Below are 24,856 nucleotides of genomic sequence, written 5' to 3' on the forward strand. Positions count from 1 at the left end.
CGCGGGGTCCTGCGGCGCTCGCTCGCGCTCGGGGAGGCTGAGGCGACGGAAGGAGGAGGAGCAGCAGCAGCAGCCATGGCGGATTTCGACTCCTACGACGACCGGGCCTACAGCAGCTTCGGAGGCGGGCGCGGGTGAGCCAGGGCGGACTCTCTCTTCCGAGGCAGAGGGGGAGGCGCCTCGGGCGGGCAGGCCTCCACGCGAGAGCCGGGATTGTGATGCTGGAGGCCTCACCCACACACAAGGCCTTCGGGCCTGCTCGCCTCAAGGCCAGCCTTTGCCGTGGGAATGGACGCCTTTGGGCACGCCTCCCCGTTCTTGGGGTGGCTCCCTGGGCCCTCCCACACAGACAGAGCACAAGCTAGAGACACACAAATGTCACCTTCCTTTATGGGAGGAACACAACTCACAAACCACTGGGGGAATTGACACCACATTTGGACACAAGGTACCTCACAACCCCATGCATCTCCTTCCCTCCAAAAGACACAGAAAAACATAACAGAATGGACTTAAAAAGCCAAAATAAAACACCCCAAATTTACAATGCGTGTGCAAAACCACACATATATATACACAAACACACACATATGCAAACACATACACAGAAAGGGGGAAGGAAGGAGGGAAAGAAGGAGAGAAGGAAGGGTAGAGAAAGAAGAAAGGAGAGAAGGAGGGAAATAAAGAGGGAAATAAAGAAGGAGGGAAGGAGAGAAAGAGGGAAAGAAGGAGGGAAGGAGAGAAAGAAAGGAAAATAGAGAAGGAAGGAAGGAGAGAAAGAGGGAAATAAATAGGGAAAGAAGAAAAAGAAGGAAGATAGTGAAGAAGGGAGGGAAGGTTTGCCACAGCAACGCATGGCAGGTACAGCTAGTCTATAGAAATAAAAATGTCCCATTCATTTGTGGGATTAACACAACTCAAAAACCACTGGGGGAATTGACACCACATTTGGACACAAGGCACCTAACAACCCAATGTATGTCCTTCACTAAAAAAAAAACACACACACACAGAAAAACATAGCAGAAGGGACTTAAAAAGCCAAAACAAAACACCCCAAAAATTACACTGCATGTGCAAAACCACATATATATATACACAAACACACAACTCAAAAACCATTGGGGGAATTGACACCACATTTGGACACAAGACACCTCACAACCCCATGTATGACGCCTTTGGGCACGCCTTCCCGTTCTTGGGGTGGCTCCCTGGGCCCTCCCACACAGACAGAGCACCATCTAGAGACACACAAATGTCACCTTCCATTGTGGGGTGAACACAACTCACAAACCACTGGGGGAATTGACACCACATTTGGACACAAGACACCTAACAGTCCAATGCAGGTCCTTCACTCAAAAAGACACAGAAAAACATATCAGAAGGGACTTAGAAAGCCAAAACAAAACACCCCAAAATCACAACGCATGTGCAAAACCACATATAGATACACAAACACAATGCATGTGCAAAACCATATATATACACACACACACAAACACACATATATGCATATACACACAAAATACATACACAGAAAGGGGGAGGGAAGGAAGGAAAGAAAGAAGGAGGGAGAGAAAGAGGGAAATACAAATGTCTTGTTCGTTTGTGGGATGAACACAACTCAACCACTGGGGGGATTGACACCACATTTGGACACAAGGCACCCAACAGTCCAATGTATGTCCTTCACTCAAAAAGACACAGAAATTACACCCCAAAATTATAACGCATGTGTAAAACCACATATATATATATATATATATATATATACACACAAACACACATATATATACACACATATATGCATATACACACACAAAACACATACACAGAAAGGGGGAAGGAAGGAGGGAAAGAAGGAGAGAAGGAAGGAAAGAAAGGCTAGAGAAAGAAGAAAGGAGAGAAAGAGGGAAAGAAGGAAAGAAAGGAAGATAGAGAAGTAAGGAAAGAGAGAAAGAGGGAAAGAAAGAAGGGTAGAGAAGGAAGGAAGGGGAGAGGAGGGAGAGAAAGAGGGAAAGAAGGAGAGAAAGAAAGGAAGATAGAGAAGGAAGGAAAGAGAGGAGGAGGGAAAGAAGGAGGGAAGGAGAGAAAGGAAGGAAGGAGGGAGAGAAAGAGGGAAATAAATAGGGAAAGAAGGAAAGAAAGGAAGATAGTGGAGGAGGGAGGGAAGGTTTGCCACAGCAACGCATGGCAGGTACAGCTAGTCTATAGAAATAAAAATGTCACATTCGTTTGTGGGATTAACAGAACTCAAAAACCACTGGGTGAATTGACACCACATTTGGGCACAAGGCACCTAACAACCCAATGGATGCCCTTCACTCATAAAAACACTAGAAAACATAGCAGAAAAGACTTAAAAAGCCAAAATAAAACACCCCAAAATTACAACGCATGTGCAAAACCATATATATACATACACACACAAACACACATATATGCATATACACACACAAAACATACACAGAAAGGGGGAAAGGAAGGAAAGAAAGAAGGGTAGAGAAAGAAGAAAGGAAAAGAAGGAGGGAAGGAGAGAAGAAGGAAAGAAAGGAAGATAGAGAAGGAAGGAAAGAGAGGAGGAGCGGAAGGACAGAAGGAAATAAAAAAGTGGAAGGAGAGAAGGAACAAAAGAGAGAAGGAGGGAAGGAAAGAAAGAGAGGAGGAAGGATGAAACCAAACAGCAAAGGAAGCGAGGAAAGAAACAGGTAGAGAAGGAAGAAAAAAGAAGAAAAAGAGGGAAGGAAGGAGAGAAAGAAAGAATGAGGAGAAAGAGGGAGGGAAGGTTTGCCACAGCAACGCGTGGTGGGTACAGCTAGTCTATAGAAATAAAAATGTCACGTTCTTTTATGGGATTAACAGAACTCAAAAACCACTGGGCGAATTGACACCAAATTTGGACACAAGACACCTAACAACCCAATGTATGTCCTTCACTCAAAAAAACACTGAAAAACACAGCAGAAGGACAATATAGTAATATATAATACTAATAGTGTGCTATACTAACACCTCCCAAAAAAGGATTCCCCCAGGAAGGAAGAAGCCAAGCTTTGAAGCTGCAAGGCCAATGGCAACAGTCACACTTGCCTTCAACAGACAAGAGTTCTTTCTCCCACCATGGACATCATTCCATGGTGGGAGAAAAAAGCCAAAACAAAACACCCAAAAATTACAATGCATGTGAAAAACCTCATATATATATACACATACACACACACATATTTCCATATGCACACACAAAACACATACACAGAAAGGGGGAAGGAAGGAGGGAAAGAAAGAAAGGTAGAGAAAGAAGGAAGGAGAGAAAAAGGGAGAGAAAGAGGGAAAGAAGGAAAGAAAGGAAGATTGAGAAGGAAGGAGGGAGAGAAATAGGGAAAGAAGGAGGGAAGGAAAGAAAGGGTAGAGAAGGAAGGAAGGGGAGAGGAAGGGAGGGAAAGAAAGGAAGGTAGAGAAGGAAGGAGAGAAGGAAAGAAAGAAGGGTAGAGAAGGAAGAAAGGAGAGAGGAGGGAGAGAAAGAAGGAAAGAAAGGAAGATAGAGAAGGAAGGAAAGAGAAGGAAAGAAAGGAAGATAGAGAAGGAAGGAAAGAGAGAAGGAAAGAAAGGAAGATAGAGAAGGAAGGAAAGAGAGAAGGAAATAAAAAAGTGAGAGAAGGAACGAAAGAAGGAAGGAAGGAAAGAGACAAGGAAGGATGAAACCAAACAGCAAAGGAAGCAAGAAAAGAAACGGGTAGAGAAGGAAGGAAGAAGAGAAAGAAAGAAGGAGGAGAAAGGGAGGGAAGGTAGGCCACAGCAACACGTGGCAGGTACAGTTAGTCTATAGAAATAAAAATGTAATGTTCGTTTGTGGGATTAACACAACTCAAAAACCTCTAGGCGAATCGACACCAAATTTGGACACAAGTTACCTAACAACCCAATATATGTCCTTCACTAAAAAAAAATGATTTTGTTATTTGGGAGTTGTAGTTGCTGGGATTTATCGTTCACCTACAATCAAAGAGCATTCTGAACCCCCACCAACAATGGAATTGAACCAATCTTGGCACACAGATCTCCCATGAGCAACAGAAAATACTGGCAGGGTCCTTTGGTTTTGGAGTTGTAGTTCATCTACATCCAGAGATCACTGTGGACTCAAACAATGATGGATCTGGACCAAAATCTACACGAATACTCAATATGCCCAAATGTGAACACTGGTAGACTTTGGGGAAAATAAATACCAGTTGTAGTTGCTGGTATTTATAGTTCACCTACTATCACAGAGCATTCTGAACTCCACCAATGATAGAATTGGGCTGAACCTCCCACACAGAACCCCCATGTGGGCCACAGCAACACGTGGCAGGGGACGGGTAGTAAATAATAAAAATGTAATGTTCGTTTGTGGGATTAACAAACTCAAAAACCACTGGGGGAATTGACACCAAATTTGGACACAAGACACCTCTCAAGCCAACAAGTGACCATCACTCATAAAAACATGGAAAAACATAGTAGAAGGGACTTAAAAAGCCAAAACAAAACACCCAAAAATTACAACGCATGTGTAAAACCGTATATATATATATGCACACACACACACACAAACACACATATACACACACATATGCATATACACACACAAAACATACACAGAAAGGGGGAAGGAAGGAAGGAGGGAAAGAAGGAGAGAAGGAAGGAAAGAAAGAAGGGTAGAGAAGGAAGGAAGGGGAGAGGAGGGAGAGAAAGAAGGAGGGAAGGAGAGAAAGAAGGAAAGAAAGGTAGAGAAGAAAGGAAGGAGGGGAAAGAGGAAAAGAAGGAGGGAAGAAAAGAAAGAAGGAGAGGAGGAAGGAAGTGGAGAGGAGGGAAAGAAGGAGGGAAAGAGAAAGAGGGAAAGAAAGAGAAGAAAGGAAGGAAGGAGAGAAAGAGGAAAAGAAGGAGGGAAGAAAAGAAAGAAGGGGAGAGAAGGAAGGAAGGGGAGAGGAGGGAAGGAGAGAAAGAATGATAGAGGAAAAAGGAAGGAGAGAAAGAGGGAGGGAAGGAAGGAAAGCAGGGTAGAGAAGGAAGGAAGGGTAGAGGAGGGAAAGAAGGAGGGAAAGAGAAAGAAGGGTAGAGAAGGAAGGAAGGGGAGAGGAAGGAAGGAGAAAAAGAAGGAAAGAAAGAATGAGAGAAGAAAGGAAAGAGGGAGGGAAGGAAAGAAAGCAGGGGAGAGGAGGAAAGGAGATAAAGAAGGAAAGAAAGGAAGATAGAGAAGGAAGGAAAGAGAGGAGGGGAAGGAGAGAAGGAAAGAAAGAAAGGTAGAGAAGGAAGGAAGGGGAGAAGGAAATAAAAAGAAAGAAGGAAGGAAGGAAGGAGAGAAGGAACAAAAGAGAGAAAGGGGGAAGGAAGGAAGGAAGGAAAGAGAGGAGGAAGGATGAAACCAAACAGCAAAGGAAGCGGGAAAAGAAACAGGTAGAGAAGGAAGAAAGAAGAAGAGAAAGAAAAAGAGGGAAGGAAGGAGAGAAAGAAAGAGGGAGGGAAGGTTGGCCACAGCAATGCGTGGCTGGTACAGCTAGTCTATAGAAATAAAAATGTCACGTTCGTTTGTGGGATTAACAGAACTCAAAAACCACTAGGCGAATTGACACCAAATTTGGACACAAGACACCTAACAGGCCAACCTTCACTCATATACACCCATATATATATACACACACATACACACAAAACACATAGAATCGTAGGATCAAAGAGTTGGAAGAGACCTTCTGGGCCATCCAGTCCAACCCCATTCTGCCAAGAAGCAGGAATATTGCATTCAAATCACCCCTGACAGATGGCCATCCAGCCTCTGTTTCAAAGCTTCCAAAGAAGGAGCCTCTACCACACTCCAGGGCAGAGAGTTCCACTGCTGAACATCTCTCACAGTCAGGAAGTTCTTCCTCATGTTCAGATGGAATCTCCTTTCCTGTAGTTTGAAGCCATTGCTCCATTGCGTCCCAGTCTCCAGGGCAGCAGAAAACAAGCTTGCTCCCTCCTCCCTATGGCTTCCTCTCACATATTTATACATGGCTATCATATCTCCTCTCAGCCTTCTCTTCTTCAGGCTAAACATGCCCAGCTCCTTAAGCCGCTCCTCATTGGGCTTGTTCTCCAGACCCTTGATCATTTTAGTCGCCCTCCTCTGGACACATTCCAGCTTGTCAATATCTCTCTTGAATTGTGGTGCCCAGAATTGGACACAATATTCCAGTTGTGGTCTAACCAGAGCAGAATAGAGCATGGGGAGCATGACTTCCCTAGATCTAGACACTAGGCTCCTCTTGATGCAAGCCAAAATCCCATTGGCTTTTTTTGCCGCCACATCACATTCCTGGCTCATGTTTAACTTGTTGTCCACGGGGACTCCAAGATCTTTTTCACACATACTGCTCTCGACCCGGGCATTGTCCCCCATTCTGTCTCTTTGCATTTCGTTTTCCTGTCCCTGTTGAACTTCCTTTTGTTAGTTTTGTCCCATCATCTCTCTAATCTGTCAAGATCGTTTTGAATTCTGCTCCTGTCCTCTGGAGTATTGGCTATCCCTCCCAATTTGGTGTCGTCTGCATATACACAGACTGACCCACAGCAATGCGTGGCAGGGGACGGCTAGTCTATATAAATAAAAATGTAATGTTCGTTTGTGGGATTGACATATCTCAAAAACCACTGGACGAATTGACACCAAATTTGGACACAAGACACCTAACAACCCAATGTATGTTATTCACTCAAAAAAATTGATTTTGTCATTTGGGAATTGTAGTTGCTGGGATTTATAGTTAACCCACAATCGAAGAGCATTCTGAACTCCACCAATGATGGAATTGAACCAAACGTGGTACACAGGACTCCCATGACCAACAGAAAACACTAGAACAGTTATTCTAATCCTGGGGTCCCCAGCTGTTTTTGGCCTTCAACTCCAAGAAATCCTAACAGCTGGTAAACTAGCTGGGATTTCTGGGAGTTGTAGACCAAAGACATCTGGGGACCCCAGGTTGAGAACCACTGCACTAGAAGGGTTTGGTGGGCATTGGCCTTGAGTTTGGGAGTTGTAGTTCACCTACATCCAGAGAGCACGGTGGAATCAAACAATGATGGATCTGGACCACACTTGGCACGAATACTCATTATGCCCAAATATGAACACAGGTGAAGTTTGGGGAAATAGACTTTGACATTTGAGAGTTGTAGATAATGGGATGTATAGTTTACTTACAATCAAAGAACCCCACCAACGACAGAATTGGGCTAAACTTACCACACAGAACCCCATGACCAACAGAAAATACTTAAAGCCATCCAGTCCAACTCCCTTCACCAGGGCAAGAAAACGTAATCAAAGTCCTCCTGACAAATTGCCATCCAGCCATAGATATCTATATAAATAAAAATGCAGTGTTCGTTTGTGGGATGAACATAACTCAAAAACCACAGGACAAAATAAAACAAAATTTGGCCCACCTACCGTGTTCTATTTCCCTATCATGTTATTTTGTAACTGTTTATTTTATTTTGTTATTTCATGTATTTATTGTGATAGTATTTTCTTCTGCTTTCTATTTTACTTTGCTGTACTGTCATTTTGGGCTTCGACTCATGTTAGCCAACCCCAAATTTGGCCAGAAGACACTTAACGGACCAACAAGTGACCTTCACTCATAAAAACATTGAAAAACACAGTGGAAGGGACTTAAAAACCCTTCCACACATGCACTGTATCATTATTTAGTTTTTTGGGTATTTTATGTCCCTTCCACTGTGTTTTTCAGTGTTTTTATGAGTGAAGGTCACTCGTTGGTCCGTTAGGTGTCTTCTGGCCAAATCTTGTGGCATTTTGTCCTGTGGTTTTTGAGTTACGTTAATCCCACAAACGAATATTACATTTTTATTTATATAGATAGAAATCTATGGCTGGATGGCAATTTGTTAGGAGGATTTTGATTACGTTTTCTTGTCCTGATGAAAGGAGTTGGACTGGGTGGCCTTAAGTATCTTCTGTTAGTCATGGGGGTTCTGTGTGGGAAGTTTGCCCCAATTCTGTCTTTGGTGGGGTTCAGAATTTATTTATTTATTTATTTATTTATTTATTTATTTACTTGTATACCGCACTCTCTCAGCCAGTAGGCGACTCAGAATGCTCTTTGATTGTAGGTGAGCTATAAATCCCAGTAAATACAACTTCCAGATGTCAAACTCTATTTCCCCAAACTTCATCTGTGTGCCTTTTTTGGGCATAGTGAGTGTTCGTGCCAAGTTTGGTCCAGATCCATCGTTGTTTGAGTCCACAATGCTTTCTGGATGTAGGTGAACTACAACTCCAAAACTCAAGGCCAATGCCCACCAAACCCTTCTAGTGTTTTCTGTTGCTCATGGGAGTCCTGTGTGCCACGTTTGGTTCAATTCCATCATTGGTGGGGTTCAGAATGCTCTTTGATTGTAGGTGAACTATAAATCCCAGCAACTATAACTCCCAAATGACAAAAGCAATTTTTTTTTCAAGTGAAGGACATACATTGGATTGTTAGGTGTCTTGTGTCCAAATTTGGTGTCAATTCGTCCAGTGGTTTTTGAGTTACGGGAATCCCACAAACGAACATTACATTTTTATTTATATAGATGACTATCACTTTGTATTTAGCCTGGAAGCAGAACAGCAGCCAGTGGAGTTGCCATAACAGGAGTTGTATACTCCAGTTTGTAACCTGGCTGTTGATTTCTGAGGTAGTTCTAGCTTTGGAACTATCTTCGAAGGCCGTCCCATGTAGAGAGTGTTGCAGTTGTCCAGAGGGATGTGACTAAAGTGTGGACAACCATAGTCAGCGTATATGTATGTTATCCTTCCGTAAGTAGAGTTTTTGTAAAGCGGAGGAGTAGTTAAATGGGACAGGAAGCGTATCACTTCTCCGAAGAACTTGGATTGAATTGGGATTTTTATTGTTGTTGTTTTATGTTCCATGTTGGAATAGCTGGCTTTTCTAATAATAATAATGATAATAATAAACAACCTTTATTAATACCCCGCTGCCATCTCCCGGAGGACTCAGTGTGGCTTACAAGAGGCCGAGCCCGATTACATCAATAAAACAACACAGCAATACAGACAATAAAAAACTAATAAACAAAGCAATAAACAATAACAATAACACCACGATGCATTAAAAACCTATGGCAAGGCCAAATGTAATAATTAAAATTTTAAAATACTGGACATGACAAGGTGACGTATAACTAGGATGGATATTTGGAGAGAAATGAGGCGAGCAGACTATCCTAGATAATTAGTAAAGTGCGATTAGGGACATGTTTTATCATGTTATGGTGTATTGTCTTATTGTTTACTGTTATTGCTTAACGTTTTGATTTGCATGAAATGTTATGTGTATTGTTATGCTGTTGTTTTTATTGAGGCCTTGGCCTTTGTAAGCCGCATCGAGTCCTGCGGGAGATGTTAGCAGGGTACAAATAAAGTTAGTAATAATTTTCCTGTGTGTTGTGAACCGCTGTGAGTCACCTCCGGGCTGAGAACAGCGGTATAGAAGCAAAGTAAATAAATAAAAGTAAGTAAGTAAGTAAATAAATAATAATAATAATAATAATAATAATAATGTTGCTTAGAGTTCCTTATTCTGGGAAGGCACACTGGAACAACCGCGTTTTCAGGCTCCTCTGCCAGAGTTGGGGCATGTCTAATATCCTTGGGGAGCGAGTTCCAGAGTCGAGGGGCCACCACCAAGAAGGCCCTATCCCTCGTCCCCACCAATCGCGCTTGCGATGCAGGTGGGATCGTGAGCAGGGCTTCTCCAGATGAATGAAGAGATCGTGTGGGTTTATACACAGAGATGTGGTCATGCAGGTAGGCGGGTCCCAAACCGTTTAGGGCTATAATAACTAACATAATGCGATCGTTTGGAACAGGACCAGAGTCTAAACGTGAAATGCATTTTGTTCCATATGCACCTGATATGTACAGCCTGCTTTTCCTCACTTTGTCTCAACTGTGTCATCCCTCTCTTGTCCACAGGTCTCGCGGCGGTTCTGGCCTTGGCCCCCGTAAACAGAAAGAGCTTCCAACAGAGCCCCCCTTCACTGCATATGTTGGCAACCTTCCCTTCAACACAGTCCAGGGAGACATTGATACCATCTTTAAGGATCTCAGCGTAAGGAGCGTCCGGTTAGTCAGAGACAAAGAGACAGATAAATTTAAAGGTGGGTCTCTCTCTATTTTCTCTTTGTGCGAGGTTTTGCAGTCTTCGTATCGGGCTGAGGGAAGAAAGTGTTGGTTGTAGCTCTGATCCCTTTTATGTCTCCCAAACTTCCAGACCCCATAAAATACATTATGGCCTGCCTAGCCCAGTGGTTCTCAACATGTGGGTCCCCAGATGTTTTGGCCTCCCAGAAATCCTAAAATCTAGTAAACTGGCTGGGATTTCTGGGAGTTGTAGGCCAAAACACTTGGGGAACCACGGGTTGAGAACCACCGCAATCTAGCCTTACTTAATATGCTTATTCCTTTCCCCCCTTTATTATATCTATCTGTCTGTCTATCTATCTATCTATCTATCTATCTGTATCTATCTATCTTATCTATTTATCTATCTATCTATCTATCTGTCATGTCAGGAGCAACCAGACATTAGTATGACATTTTTAACAAAACAAACAGACAAAACACAAAGTTTTCAAGCTTGGTAGTTGATTAAATGTCCTTTGAGCAGTATCTGGCCACTTGGAGTGCCTCTGGTGTTGCCGCAAGGAGGTCCTCCCTTGTGCATGTGGCAGGGCTCAGCCTCTCCAGAAGATCAAAGAGGTTGTGTGGGTTCGTAGCCAATCTGGGAAACCATATTGAGTCAAGTCTAAGCCGAAGGTTCGGGCCCCGCCTATCTTCGCAATCGCATTTCCCTCTATGAACATTAATATCTTCCGAGGAGGCCCTCCATTCACTCCCACCACCGTCACAAGCACGGTTGGTGGGGATGAGAGAAAGGGCCTTCTTGGTGGTGACCCCCCGCCTCTGGAACGCCCTTCCTGGAGAAAGAAGACAGGCCCCATCCCTCCCCTCCTTTCGTAAGAGCCTGAAGACCTGACTAGTTCTAGCTCTGCCCCAGATACTGTTGAAATTGGCCATATCTTCTTCTACCAATTACCCAAGTCACTTTTCTTCTATGAGATCCTGGAAATGGACAGCCATAGACTCTACCTAATTTCCCAGGCCTGCTAAAATCGCACCAGCCTGGCCTTTTACAGGCAGGATTATTTTAAATATATGTGCTATTGTGGTTTTTAATGCTTATATTGTTTTGTTAATTTTATGTTTATGCTGTTTTCTTTGTATGTATTGATTATGTTACTTGGAAACAGTTCTCAGTCCCTTTGGGGAGTTAGAGCGGTATATAAATAAAGTTTTGTTGTTGTTGTTTGAAGGTGGGAAATACCGCAGCTACTGATCAATTGCAAAATAAAAATTGATATCAATAAAATTCCATGAATTGAGCCATCCATAGGTTCAATGTTTTTGAATGTTTACATAAAATGTAATTTAAGATAATACTGCCCAACACTGATTACACTATTATTCTAACCTTCAATGTAAACGTGCTTACATATCCTTCCAATAATAGAGTAAAAATAAAAGCAATAAAAATAAAAAGAGAGTGAAACAATGGAAATGTAATAAGAACAGTTATAATATAATAAGAGTAAAATAATAAATGTAATAATTACAATAGAGTAAAATAATGTAATAATTATAATAGAGGAAAATAATAAATGTAATAATTGTAATAGAGTAAAATAATCCATGTAATAATTGTAATAGAGTAAAATAATCAACGTAATAATTGTAATAGAGTAAAATAATCAACGTAATAATTGTAATATAGGAGCCCCCGGTGGCGCAGTGGGTTAAAGCACTGAGCTGCTGAGCTTGTTGATTGAAAGGTCGCAGGTTCGATTCCGGGGAGCGGCGTGAGCTTCCGCTGTCAGCCCTAGCTTCTGCCAACCTAGCAATTTGAAAACATGCAAATGTGAGTAGATCAATAGGTACCGCTCTGGCGGGAAGGTAACGGCGCTCCATGCAGTCATGCCGTCCACATGACCTTGGAGGTGTCTACGGACAGCGCTGGCTCTTTGGCTTAGAAATGGAGGTGAGCACCACAACCCAGAGTCAGACATGACTGGACTTAATGTCAGGGGACAACCTTTACCTTTTTTAATAATTGTAATAGAGTAAAATAATAAATGTAATAATTGTAATAGAGTAAAATAATCAACGTAATAATTGTAATAGAGTAAAATAATCAACGTAATAATTGTAATAGAGTAAAATAATCAACGTAATAATTGTAATAGAGTAAAATAATCAATGGAATAATTATAAATAGAGTAAAATAATCGATGGAATAATTATAAATAGAATAAAATACATGTAATAATAAATAGCGTAAAATAATAAAAGTAATAAAAATAATAATAAAGCGAAATTATGGAAATGTAATAACAGTAATAATAGAGTGAAGTAATACATGTAATAATAATAATAGAGTAAAATGATAAAAGTATTACAAATATTAAGAGTAAAATAATGTAAATGTAATAATAATGAATAGAGTAAAATAATAATAATAATAATAATAATAATAATAATAATAATAGAGACTCCCCGCTTGGAGTCTCAGAAACAGCCCTCCCCTTGACTGAGGGGCCGACCAATCACAGCGGAGGAGGGCTTTTGGTGGGAGGATTCACCATCTGTTTACAAAAAAGGAAGAGAAGGACAGGTGAAGAGATCCTCAGCCTTCTCTGCCAAAGGGGTTTTCTTATGGTGTTTGGTGACCCCCCCCCCCCCCCGAAATACCCTTGCGACCTCCCAGGTTGAGAAACGCTGGTTTAAGTCTTGATCAAGAGCCAAGGTTTTGACTTCCTGTTTTCAATCAATCAATCTTCCTTTTCGTTTCTCATCTTCTAGGATTTTGTTATGTAGAGTTTGACGAGGTCGAATCACTTAAAGAAGCTCTGACCTACGATGGAGCAGTAAGTACCCTCTCATTTGGGACATTTTCGGGCGCCCAGTACGCCTGCAGTTCTCTCTGGCCAGCAGTCAGATCCCTTTCCTTCTTACCCTACAGCTTATGGGCGACCGGTCCCTCCGAGTGGACATCGCCGAGGGCAGGAAGCAAGATAAAGGCGGCTTTGGCTTCAGGAAAGGGGGCGGCCCAGAAGACAGAGGTGAGGGTTGGCTTGGTTGCTTCTTCTGATTTCTCGGAGTCACTGTAAATAATAATATAAATAATAATAATAATGTATTATTGTCGTTATAATTTTATGTGACTTGTTTTATACTTTTGTACCATTTTTACTGGTTGTGTGTTACATGTGCACCCTGGAGTGCTTTGTAAGCTGCCTCGAGTCGGTGGAGGGATATAAATAAAGCGACAATTTTTATGCTTATATTTTGTTAATCTTATGGTTATGTTGTTTTTTACTTTGTATGTTTTGTGATGTTACCTGGGAACCGCTCTGAGTCCCCTCGGGGAGATGGAGCGGTATATAAATATTATTATTATTATTGTTATTATTATTAGAATGGAGGTGGAGTGACACTGAGCAAGTGAGATTTGTGATCTTCGAGGCCTACTTAGAACTTCGAGGTCTACCAATTCATCCAGACATACAATGGTGGCTTGCAAAGCAGTCTAAAGTCTTATTATACAGGGAGAAATCTACCTCTGTCTGTAGGTGGCTCTCTGTCCGTACTCTGAAGCTGGCTAGCAGAGCTGACTAGGCTGCTGATCAGAAGCAATCCATGCTTGTTTTGTAGCTGAGCAATACTCAAGCTGGGAAAAAAGGGCATTAGTAAACCAGCTAGAGATCTACTCTTAGATCTGCTCCTAAGTTTGGTTATGAGTCTTCTCCCTTGTACACAAAGGCAGTGAATTAAGTTCAAATCCCCTCTCCCACTGCTCATTTGTGGAAGATGAACGAATTACCAAAATATAGGGTGCCGTTTCATCTATTAGGTATGGCTGTGAAGAATTCAGCTTAATACAGTGGTTTATTTATTTACTTATTTACAGTATTTATATTCCGCCCTTCTCACCCCGCAGGGGACCCAGGGCGGATTACAATGTACACATATATGGCAAACATTCAATGCCAAAGACACACAACAGATATAGACAGACAGTCAGAGGCTATTGAACTTTTCCGGCCGCCAGGAGAGCTGTCACTTTCATCGTCCATCTGCGACACTGATGGAGTACTTCCACATTCCCCGCATGCTTTTGCTGGGGTCTTTTTTTATGGCCTCGTAAATTAGTTAAATTAGCCTCCCCACACATAGGTAGTACCTAATTTTCCTACTTGACAGATGCAACTGTCTTTCGGGTTGCAAAGGTCGACAGCATGCTACACAATTGGTCGGAAGCTCACTCTGACCTGGGCTGGCTTCGAACTTACGATCTTTTGGTCAGAAGTTATGTCAATTTATTTATTTATTTATTTATTTATTTATAATTCAAACTTCTATGCCGCCACTCCCCTGGGGCTTGGAGCGGCTTACAAGAACAGGCTAAAATCTTAACACAATTTAAAAACAATTTAAAAACAACAATATCAGAGATCAAAGGCCTAATGCAGCTGACACTCAGCCAGCTGCGCCACAGTCCGGGTTCATAGTATATTTACAGTATTTATATTCCGCTCTTCTCATCCTGAAGGTGAGAACACACACACACATAGTGAACATGCAATTTTTGGACATACAAGACAGACAGAGGTATTTCGGCATTTTCCAACTTCAGCGCCTGGAGGTTAAGCTCGATTCCGGCCATAGGGGTGTGCTGTCACTCTGTCTGCTGTGACAACAAGCGTAGTATTTCCCTCCTTGGTTGATCGCCGGCATTTTATGGTGCCTAATTTCTCTACTCGCTGCTCAGCTGTTTTAGAATTGCTTAGGTCAACAGCGAGCTTAGGCTAACAGTCGGGTGCTCAATCCGATTTGGGTTTCGAACTTGCCACTTTCTGATTGGCGATTAACCAGTTGTGCTACAGCCTGGCCCAGTTGTCTGACAGTGTTTGCAACTCACGCCCCCATTTTGGGATTGCTTACTACTTGTGTGTCTGATTCCGCTCGCAAGATTTGGCTTCGAAACAGTCATTAAAATACATGGCTGTGTGGCTCCCGTATTTAAAGGTGGGTTCCCCTTTCCTCCATAATATCACAGCCTTGTGTCATCACTGTGGGACCTTCTGGCCCTTCCCACCCTCCCCAATTGACCCATGCTTGCAATGCTTGCTTTCGTTCTAGGCATGGGCGGCGGTCCGCGGGAATCGCGAGGAGGCGGATGGGATTCCAGAGATGACTTCAATTCTGGTAGCAGTATTTTCTCCTTTTTTGTATTACTCAAGTGTTTCCTCTCAGTCTCTTCTTTTCCCTCCTTCAGATGTGTCTCTCATGCGTGGGGGGGGGGTTCTCCCCCCCCCCCCCCCCCCAAAGTGGCGTTCCTAAACTTTTGTTTTGGCTCTTTTTTACCTTTTCACCATCATGTTTTTGTTCTGTCAGCATTGGCTCAAGACATCATGCTAGGACTTCTAGCCATCTTGTGCTTCTTTGACTGTGTTGCTAAATGTCCTTTGACCAGAAGTTGGCCATTTGGAGTGCCTCTCGGGTCGCTGTGACAAGTTCCTCCATTGTGTATGTGGCAGCGCTTAGGTTGCATTGTAGTAGATAGTCTGTGGTTTGCTCTTCTCCGCACTCGCATGTCGTGGACTCCACTTTGTGGCCCCATTTCTTGAGGTTGGCTCTGCATCACGTGGTGCCAGAGCACAGTCTGTTCAGCACCTTCCAAGTCGCCCAGTCTTCTGTGTGCCCAGGTTGGAGTCTCTCATTTGTTCTCAGCCACTGATTTAGGTTCTGCGTTTTATCCTGCCACTTTTGGACTTTGGCTTGCTGAGGTGTTCCTAAAAGTATCTCTGTAGATCTTAGGAAGCTGTTTCTTGCTTTAAGGCATTGGCACACTGGCTGATATCCGAACAGAGGATGGGTCGGAGATGTCACTGCCTTGGTCTTTTCATTACAGGCTGCTACTTCCCGACGGATGTCAGGTGGTGCAGTACCAGCAAAACAGTGTGATTTCTCCACTGGTGGGGTCATAGACATCCTATGATAATGTCTCATTAAGAGCCACATCCACTGTTTTAACATGGTGAGATGTGTTCCATGCTGGGCATGCTTATTCAGCAGCAAGGTAGCAAAGTGCAAGGGCAGATGTGTCACTGTGTCTTCACTGTGTCTGGTTGTGAGCCCCAGGTTGTGCCAGTAAGCTTTTGTACGATATTACTTCTAGCACCCACTTTTATGCTTGATATTCAAGCAGTGCTTCCTCTAAGTCAGAGCACAGGTCAGACTGACTCCCAGGTATTTGGGTGTGTGGCAATGCTCCAGTGGGATTCCTTCCCAGGTGTAATCCTCAGAGCTCGAGATGTAATTTGATGTTGTTGTTTATTGTTTATGCTCTGGTTTTATTTTGTTGTAATATGTTGTCCGGGCTTGGCCCCATGTAAGCCGGCCCGAGTCCCCATTGGGGAGATGGTGGCGGGGTATAAATAAAGTTTATTATTATTTATTATTATTGTCTGTTCTGAGGGTGAAAAGCGCACGTCTGTGTTTTAGATGGATTAGGAATCAGCTGGTTTTCCCTGTAATAGGCAGTAAGAGCACCTAAAGCTTGGAGAACTTCTGGTCAACCATTTCAAAGCTCCTTGCTTGAGCAGTGATGGCATGATTGTCAGCATAGATGAAACTTAGATGGATTAGAAATCAGCTGGTTTCCCCTGTAATAGGCAGTAAGAGCACCTAAAGCTTTGGAGAGCTTCTGTCCAGCCATTTCAAAGTCCCGTGCTTGGGCGGTGATGGCACGATCGTCAGCATAGATGAAACTTAGATGGATTGGAACAGGTGGTTTTCCCTGTAATAGGCAGTAAGTAAAGCTTCGGAGAGCTCCTGTTCAGCCATTTCAAAGCTCTTTGCATGGGCGGTGATGGCACGATCATCAGCGTAGATGAATCTCTCTGTCCCTTCTAGCAGTGGCTGGTCATTTGTGTAAATGTTGAACATGGATGGAGCAAGCATGCTCCCCTGAGGCAGGCCGTTCTTCTGCTTCTCTGGCCCTGGAACTCCCCTAAAACTCACAAAGTTTGAAAACTCAAATGCTTGGGCGGTGATGGCACGATCGTCAGCATAGATCATTTCCTCAGAAGTCGAGATGCTTGTCTGTTCTGAAGGTGAAAAGCACACGTCTGGATTTTAGATGGTTTAGGAATCAGCTGGTTTCCCCTGTCATAGGCAGTAAGAGTACCTTAAGCTTCAGAGAGCTTCTGTTCAACCATTTCAAAGTCCCCTGCTTGGGCGGTGATGGCACGATCGTCATCGTAGATAAAACTCTCTGTCCCTTCTGGCAGTGGCGGGCCATTTGTGTAAACGTTAAACATGGATGGAGCAAGCGTGTTCCCCTGAGGCAGGCTGTTCTTCTGCTTCTCTGGCCCTGGAACTCCTGTAAAACCCACAAAGTTTGAAAACTCAAATGCTTGGGCGGTGATGGCACGATCGTCAGCACAGATCATTTCCTCAGAAGTCAAGATGCTTGTCTGTTCTGAAGATGAAAAGCACATGTCAGTATGAGCACCTAAAGCTTTGGAGAGCTTCTGTTCAACCATTTCAAAGTCCCTTGCTTGGGCGGTGATGGCACGGTCGTCATCGTAGATGAAACTCTCTGTCCCTTCTGGCAGTGGCGAGTCATTTGTGTAAACGTTAAACATGGATGGAGCAAGCATGTTCCCCTGAGGCATGCCGTTCTTCTGCTTCTCTGGCCCTGGAACTCAACAAAAAAGCTCCTGTTTTGTAGCCGATTTCCTATGGAGCGGGTGAGGTGGTCATCCTTTGTGATACTATACATTTTTCTCAGGAGAAGGCGATTTATAGTATCATATGCTGCTGACAGGTCTGTGAGGCAGCTCCGGTAATCTGCTTCCTTTCTATGTGCTGAGTTAGGTTCAGCACTTGCGATGTGCAGCTTTTGCCTTTCCTGAAACCAACTTGCTGTGGAATCCTACATGTTGTGCTATTAGGTCTTTGTTTTGTTTCCACATAGTGTTGTTTTCATTCTTGTTTAATTCTTTCTCTTATGAAATAAATTCTACTTGCCTCTTTGCTAGCCTGTTGCTCTTAACCCTTTGGTGTCTTGGGATCCTCAGGGCTTGGTTTGGCCCTCCAAGAGCAAATGCGGTCCAGGGTTCCAGAGGTGCCCCACTGACTCACGTTGCCCGCTGTCTTCTTCTCAAGCAGGCTTCAGGGATGACGACTTCCTGGGAGGCCGAGGACGGACGCGTCCCGGGGACCGGCGAGGAGGTGCCCCACCCATGGGAGGCACCGGACGCTTCCGAGAGGGACCTCCCATGCGTGGGTCGGGTATGGACTTCAGAGAGCCCACAGAAGGTGCGTTTGATGCCCTCTTTCCCCTCTTTATGTTGTGAGACTTTGAGCATTTGTAGTTGTGGAAAACTAGGACAGGATCCATCCTCAAGTGGCCACGGTATCTATTATTTACAGGCAGTACCCAAGTTACAGACGAGGTTGGTTCTGTGGGTTTGTTCTTAAGTCCATAATTAATTATTATTATTAAATTTTGCTAGTATGGATGTATTGTTGTCGTATTCGGACATTGAATGGTTGCCTTTTATGTTTGGAATCTGCCCTGAGTTGCTTTGGAGGAGATAGAGCGAAATATAAATATATACATATAATATTTATAATATATAATATAATGCAATATAATACTAATAATAATAATATGGGTTGTTGTAGGTTTTTCCGGGCTATATGGCCATGTTCTGGAGGCAATTTTATAATAATAATAATAATAATATATTATATTTATAATATTATATTTATAATAATATGATATTATAATTATATATTTATATTCCATGTAATATTACTAATAATATTTCAATATAATAGTATTGTACAATATAGTAATATTTAATACTGATATTGTACTAAGCACTACGTTATAACTTACCCGTATTTCATCGCATAATAGTCGCATTTTGATCCTCTTTTAAAATTAATATAATATTTATTTACTGTATTTGTATGCCGCCTTTCTCAGCCAATTGGCGACTCATAACAATATAGCAATATATTGTATATATATCTAATATTTATAATACCATAATGTAATACAATACTAATTTCATCGCATAATAGTTGCAGTTTTGATCCCCCTTTTAAATTAATATAATGTAATACAATACTACTAATAATATATTATAATTATATATTTTATATTACATGTAATATTACTAATAATATTTCAATATAATGGTATAGTACAATATAGTAATATTTAATACTGATATTGTACTAAGCACTACGTTATAACTTACCCGTATTTCATAGCATAATAGTCGCACTTTTGATCTCCCTTTTAAATTAATATAATGTAATATAATATATGACAATATATTGTATATGCATCTAATATTTATAATATTATAATGTAATACAATACTACTAATAATATGATATTATAATTATATATTTTATATTACATGTAATATTACTAATAATATTACAATATAATGGTATAGTACAATATAGTAATATTTAATACTGATATTGTACAAAGCAGTACGTTATAACTTACCCGTATTTCATCGCATAATAGTCGCACTTTTGATCCCCTTTTAAAATTAATATAATGTAATATAATATAGGACAATATAGTGTATATACATCTAATATTTATAATATTATAATGTAATACAATACTACTAATAATATGATACTATAATTATATATTTTATATTACATGTAATATTACTAATAATATTACAATATAATGGTATAGTACAATATAGTAATATTTAATACTGATATTGTACTAAGCACTACGTTATAACTTGCCCGTATTTCATTGCATAATTGTCGCACTTTTGATCCCCTTTTTAAATTGATATAATGTAATATAATATATGACAATATATTGTATATACATCTCATATTGATAATATTATAATGTAATACAATACTAATATGATATTATAATTATATATTTTATATTACATGTAATATAACAATATAATGGTATAGTACAATGTAGTAATGTTTAATACTGATATTGTAGTGTTGAGACTCAGCGTCTGTCTCATGCACCTACTACTAGTAGTAGAAGGAAACGTGGCTTAGAGAATGATGATAATATATTGTATGTATATATACCTTGTAAGCCGCTTTGAGTCCCCTTCGGAGTGAGCAGGGTGGCATAGAAATGTCGTAAATAAATAAATAAAGTATTGTTATTATTATTTGAAACACAACAAGATGAGTCCACAGCAGACACTCTGCTGGCTGTTGTATTGGATCACACGTCGGACACTTCCCACGTGTCTTGGACTGTGTGATGTATCAGCAAATTATGCGTGCAGATCCCAGTAAGGTGGCCTTTTGCAGCTGGCAGATGGTAATTTTGTCAGTGCCAATTGTGCTTAAGTGCAGGCCAAGGTCTTTAGGCACTGCACCCAGTGTGCCAATCACCACTGGGACCACCATATTATTATTATTATTATTATTATTATTATTATTATAATATTGAATTTGTATGTCAGTCAGAACGGACATTTTGAAAGTGTAACTCCAACCAGATATATATATAGTTGAGGTTTGGGTAGCATAGGGAAGGCCGAGTGCCCCTGTGTTGATATTTATGTCATAAGACTACCAGGGATGGTTGGGATGGGGCTGTGAATGGCATGGTGCCCCTTGTGCTTGTGTCTCTGGACCATGTCTCAAGTGGAAGTGTCTCTGCTCTTCTCTTGCATATATATATATATATATATATATATTTTATATATATATATATATATATATATATATATATATATATATATATATATTGTTGAGGTTTGGGTAGCATAGGGAAGGCCGAGCACCCCTGTGTTGATGTTTACATCACAAGACTACCAGGGATGGTTGGGATGGGGCTGTGAATGGCATGGTGCCCCTGTGCTTGTGTCTCTGGACCGTGTCTCAAGTGGAAGTGTCTCTGCTCTTCTCTTGCATATATATATATATATATATATATATATATATATATATATATTGTTGAGGTTTGGGTAGCATAGGGAAGGCCGAGCACCCTTGTGTTGATATTTACGTCACAAGACTACCAGGGATGGTTGGGATGGGGCTGTGACTGGCATGGTGCCCCTTGTGCTTGTGTCTCTGGACCGTGTCTCGAGTGGAAGTGTCTCTGCTCTTCTCTTGCATATATATATATATATATATATATATATAGTTGAGGTTTGGGTAGCATAGGGAAGGCCGAGCGCCCCTGTGTTGATATTTACGTCACAAGACTACCAGGGATGGTTGGGATGGGGCTGTGAATGGCATGGTGCCCCTTGTGCTTGTGTCTCTGGACCGTGTCTCGAGTGGAAGTGTCTCTGCTCTTCTCTTACAGAGGAGCGCGCCCAGCGGCCCCGACTGCAGCTCAAGCCCCGAACGGTCGCGACGCCCCTCAACCAAGTCGCCAACCCCAACTCCGCCATCTTTGGCGGCGCCAAGCCCCGGGAGGAGGTCGTCAAAGGAGAGCAGGAATGAGCCGGAGGGGTTTTGGGCGAGCGAGCGAAGGAGGAGCGTGCCGGGGAAAGGGGGGCGCTGGGGTTGCGGGGAGGGGCCTCGAGGGGGGGGGGGCGGGAGGAAGCGCCAGGCAAGCGGGCGCGCGTCCTCGGCTGTCCTCGGAACATTTCACCCTGCGGCCACCACCATTCCTACCATCCGACACCATTGTCCTCCTCGAAACAGAAAATGGGTAACACAAAACAAAACAAAAAAAAAGAAAGAAAATGTCAAGCAAACAAACAAACCAGAGCTTGTGAATGCATGTCAGCTGTTAACAAGTGGTTTCTTTTTTTTAGTACGTCCTTGGCTTTGCTGTATCTAGTGCCTGCCTTGTCTTCCCTCGTCCGTCCTCCCTCTGTGGGCTTCTCTCCCTCCGAGGAGCAGCTTCTTCTTCCGCCTTCTCTTTCTCCACTGTTTCCTCCCTTCTTTCCCTGCCCTCCCTCTGCATGGCCGCCAAGATCCGAAACCCCAGCCGAGTGGAACAGGCCCCCAGTAGAAATAGCCTACGTGGCACAGGGCCCCAGACGAGGACATCTCCATGTCATGGGAGATCTAGAATCACTCCCTCTTTCGCCCACTCCCTTTGAAGGGGTTTCAAAAAGTCTTTGGAGACCCACAGAATGGACCCTTGGCCCTCCCAGGCCACTTCTGTGCCTCACGTTGCCCCACACCTGTCGCCTTTGCTTGCCTTTCTTTTCTTCCTTCTTTCCTTCTTCCTTACTTTCTCCTCTTTCCCTTTCTTTTCTTCCTTCCCTCCTTCCTTCCTTCCTTCCTTCCTTTCCTACCTTCCTCGTTTATTTCCTCCCTCATTTCTTTCTTCTCTCCTTTCTTTCTTTCCTCTTTCTTTCCTCCCTCCCTCTTTTCTTTTTCTTCACTCCCTCTTTTTTGTATTTCTTCCCTCCCTCCCTTCCTTCCTTCCCTCTCTCCCTCCCTCTTTTCTTTCTTTCTTTCTCTTCCCTTTCTCCTTTCCTTCTTTCTTTCTTCCCTCCTTCCTTTCTTTTTTATCTTCCCTCCCTTTTTTGTCTTTCTTTCCTCCCTCTTTCCTTTCTTCCTTCCCTCCCTCCTTTTTTTCTCTTCCCTTTTTTCCTCCTTCCTTCCTTTCTTTCTTTCCTCTCTCCCTCCTTTTTTGTCTTCCTTCCTTTCCTCCCTCGTTTCTTTCTTTCTCTTCCCTTTCTCCTTTCCTTCTTTCTTTCTTTCTTCCCTCCTTTCTTTCTCTTCCCTTTCTCCTTTCCTTCTTTCTTTCTTCCCTCCCTCCTTTCTTTTTCTTTCTTTCTTTCCTCCCTCCCTCCCTTTCTTTCTCTTCCCCTTCTTTCTATCCTCCCCCTCTTCTTTCTTTTTTCTTCCTTTCCTCCCTCCCTTTACTCTTTGCTTTTCTTTTTTTCTTTCCTCCCTCCTTCTTTCCTTCCTTCCCTTCTTCTCTCTTTCTTTCAAGTGACACATCTTCCGTTCCATTTTCTATCTGTCAGTTGGGCCTCTCTTTGGAAGGAGGTGACGCCGAGATGTCCAGTTCCCATTAAGACCATTTCAGGATGGAAATAGGTTCTTTCCTCTCTTTTTTTCCTGGTCTAGAAAGGGAAAAAATCCCGAACAATTCCACAAAGGAAAAAAAAAACAATCAGCGGAGTTGGACATTTGGCAACTTAAGAGATTATCACCTTTCGTTGTCGAAAGAGTTGGTGATCCCGCCGGAATTCCTCTGGCCGCCTCCTGAAGGAACCTGGGCGTTGCATTAGCTGTTGCTTAAAGGCCGCTCTCTAAACTACACATCCCAGGATTGTACTGGAAGCAGGCATTGGGATTTAAAATGGGATCGTAACTCTTTTCACTGTGAAGTGTGATCAACTCTTGGAGTGTTTCCCCCCCTTGTAAAATAGCAGGCAAATCTTCCTTTTCTCTCTCTCCCAAATTGAATTGGTTCCAAGTCCAAAGCTGATAGGCTGACGGACAGAAGAGTTTGACCCCCCCTGAAGTGTCTCTCCGCTTCTCCTCCTTCTTCCCTTTGTCTTTTATTCTGTCCAAGAGCCATTTGTCTGACGCTGCTTTCCGTTCTGAGACATGCCTTGTGTGTCTGTGTGGTTGTGTCCCGACACGCAGTCCCACCCGAGACCCTCTCTTCTGTTTTAAAATATAGATATATAAGGAGAGTCGAGAATTTTAAGAAGCGCAAACGACAAAAGCCAGGCTTTTCCCCGTGCGAGACTCACTTAAGGGTCCTTTGGTTGGTTAGGTTCTCTTTTTTTCCCTCTCCTCAATGTGTAAGACTTCCAAACACTGAACACACCATTCTGCTTTCATGACAAAAAAAGTCAACAACAAAAAAAATTTATGGATATGGTATTTTGTGAATGATCTTTTAAATAAAGAAAACATTAAGTAAGGCCGAAGGCTGGTCCTTGGTTGGAATCTCTTTGTAGGTTGCCCGCCCCTTGCGAAACGTTGAGACGGAGATCTCGCTCGGAGTATTTCTAGCGTTGTTTCAAACCAGAAACAATCAGGGCTAGCTAGTCACCTCCCAACAAAGGATTCTCCCAGGCAGTAAGAAGCCACACCTTGAAACTGCTAGGCCATTCAATGCTAATCAAGGTGGCCAATGGAAACAGTCACGCCTACCTCCAACAGACAATCAGGGACAGCTAATCACCTCTCAACAAAGGACTCCCCCATGCAGTAAGGAGCCAAAAAAGGATTCCCCCAGGCAGTAAGAAGCCACACCTTGAAACTGCTAGGCCATTCAATGCTAATCAAGGTGGCCAAGGGAAACATTCACACCTACCTCCAACAATCAGGGACAGCTAATCACCTCTCAACAAAGGACTCCCCCATGCTGTAAGGAGCCAAAAAAGGATTCCCCCGGGCAGTAAGAAGCCACACCTTGAAACTGCTAGGCCATTCAATGCTAATCAAGGTGGCCAATGGAAATATTCACGCCTACCTCCAACAGACAATCAGGGACAGCTAATCACCTCTCAACAAAGGACTCCCCCATGCTGTAAGGAGCCAAAAAAGGATTCCCCCAGGCAGTAAGAAGCCACACCTTGAAACTGCTAGGCCATTCAATGCTAATCAAGGTGGCCAAGGGAAACATTCACACCTACCTCCAACAGACAATCAGGGACAGCTAATCACCTCTCAAGAAAGGACTCCCCCATGCAGTAAGGA

General features: G+C 42.6%; 1 protein-coding gene across 4 annotated transcripts; it reads left to right on the plus strand.

Annotated features, from left to right (window-relative positions):
• The first annotated feature begins 6 nt into the window (after positions 1-6).
• Positions 7-24,075, plus strand: EIF4H (eukaryotic translation initiation factor 4H). 4 transcript variants are annotated; one of them, XM_067472157.1, is made up of 7 exons: positions 7-134; positions 10,040-10,224; positions 12,983-13,047; positions 13,143-13,242; positions 15,323-15,391; positions 18,359-18,508; positions 21,537-24,075. In XM_067472157.1, the coding sequence occupies exons 1-7, from the start codon at positions 76-78 to the stop codon at positions 21,674-21,676; spliced, it is 768 nt and encodes a 255-aa protein (XP_067328258.1). In that variant the 5' UTR covers positions 7-75; the 3' UTR covers positions 21,677-24,075. The 4 variants fall into 4 exon arrangements, with proteins under 4 accessions (XP_067328258.1, XP_060612729.1, XP_060612730.1 ...); XM_060756746.2 differs by having other exon boundaries at positions 15,323-15,388; positions 18,356-18,508; XM_060756747.2 differs by having other exon boundaries at positions 15,323-15,388.
• Positions 24,076-24,856: the final 781 nt, after the last annotated feature.

Source organism: Anolis sagrei, chromosome 11, assembly GCF_037176765.1.
Source record: "Anolis sagrei isolate rAnoSag1 chromosome 11, rAnoSag1.mat, whole genome shotgun sequence".
NCBI lineage: Eukaryota > Metazoa > Chordata > Lepidosauria > Squamata > Dactyloidae > Anolis > Anolis sagrei.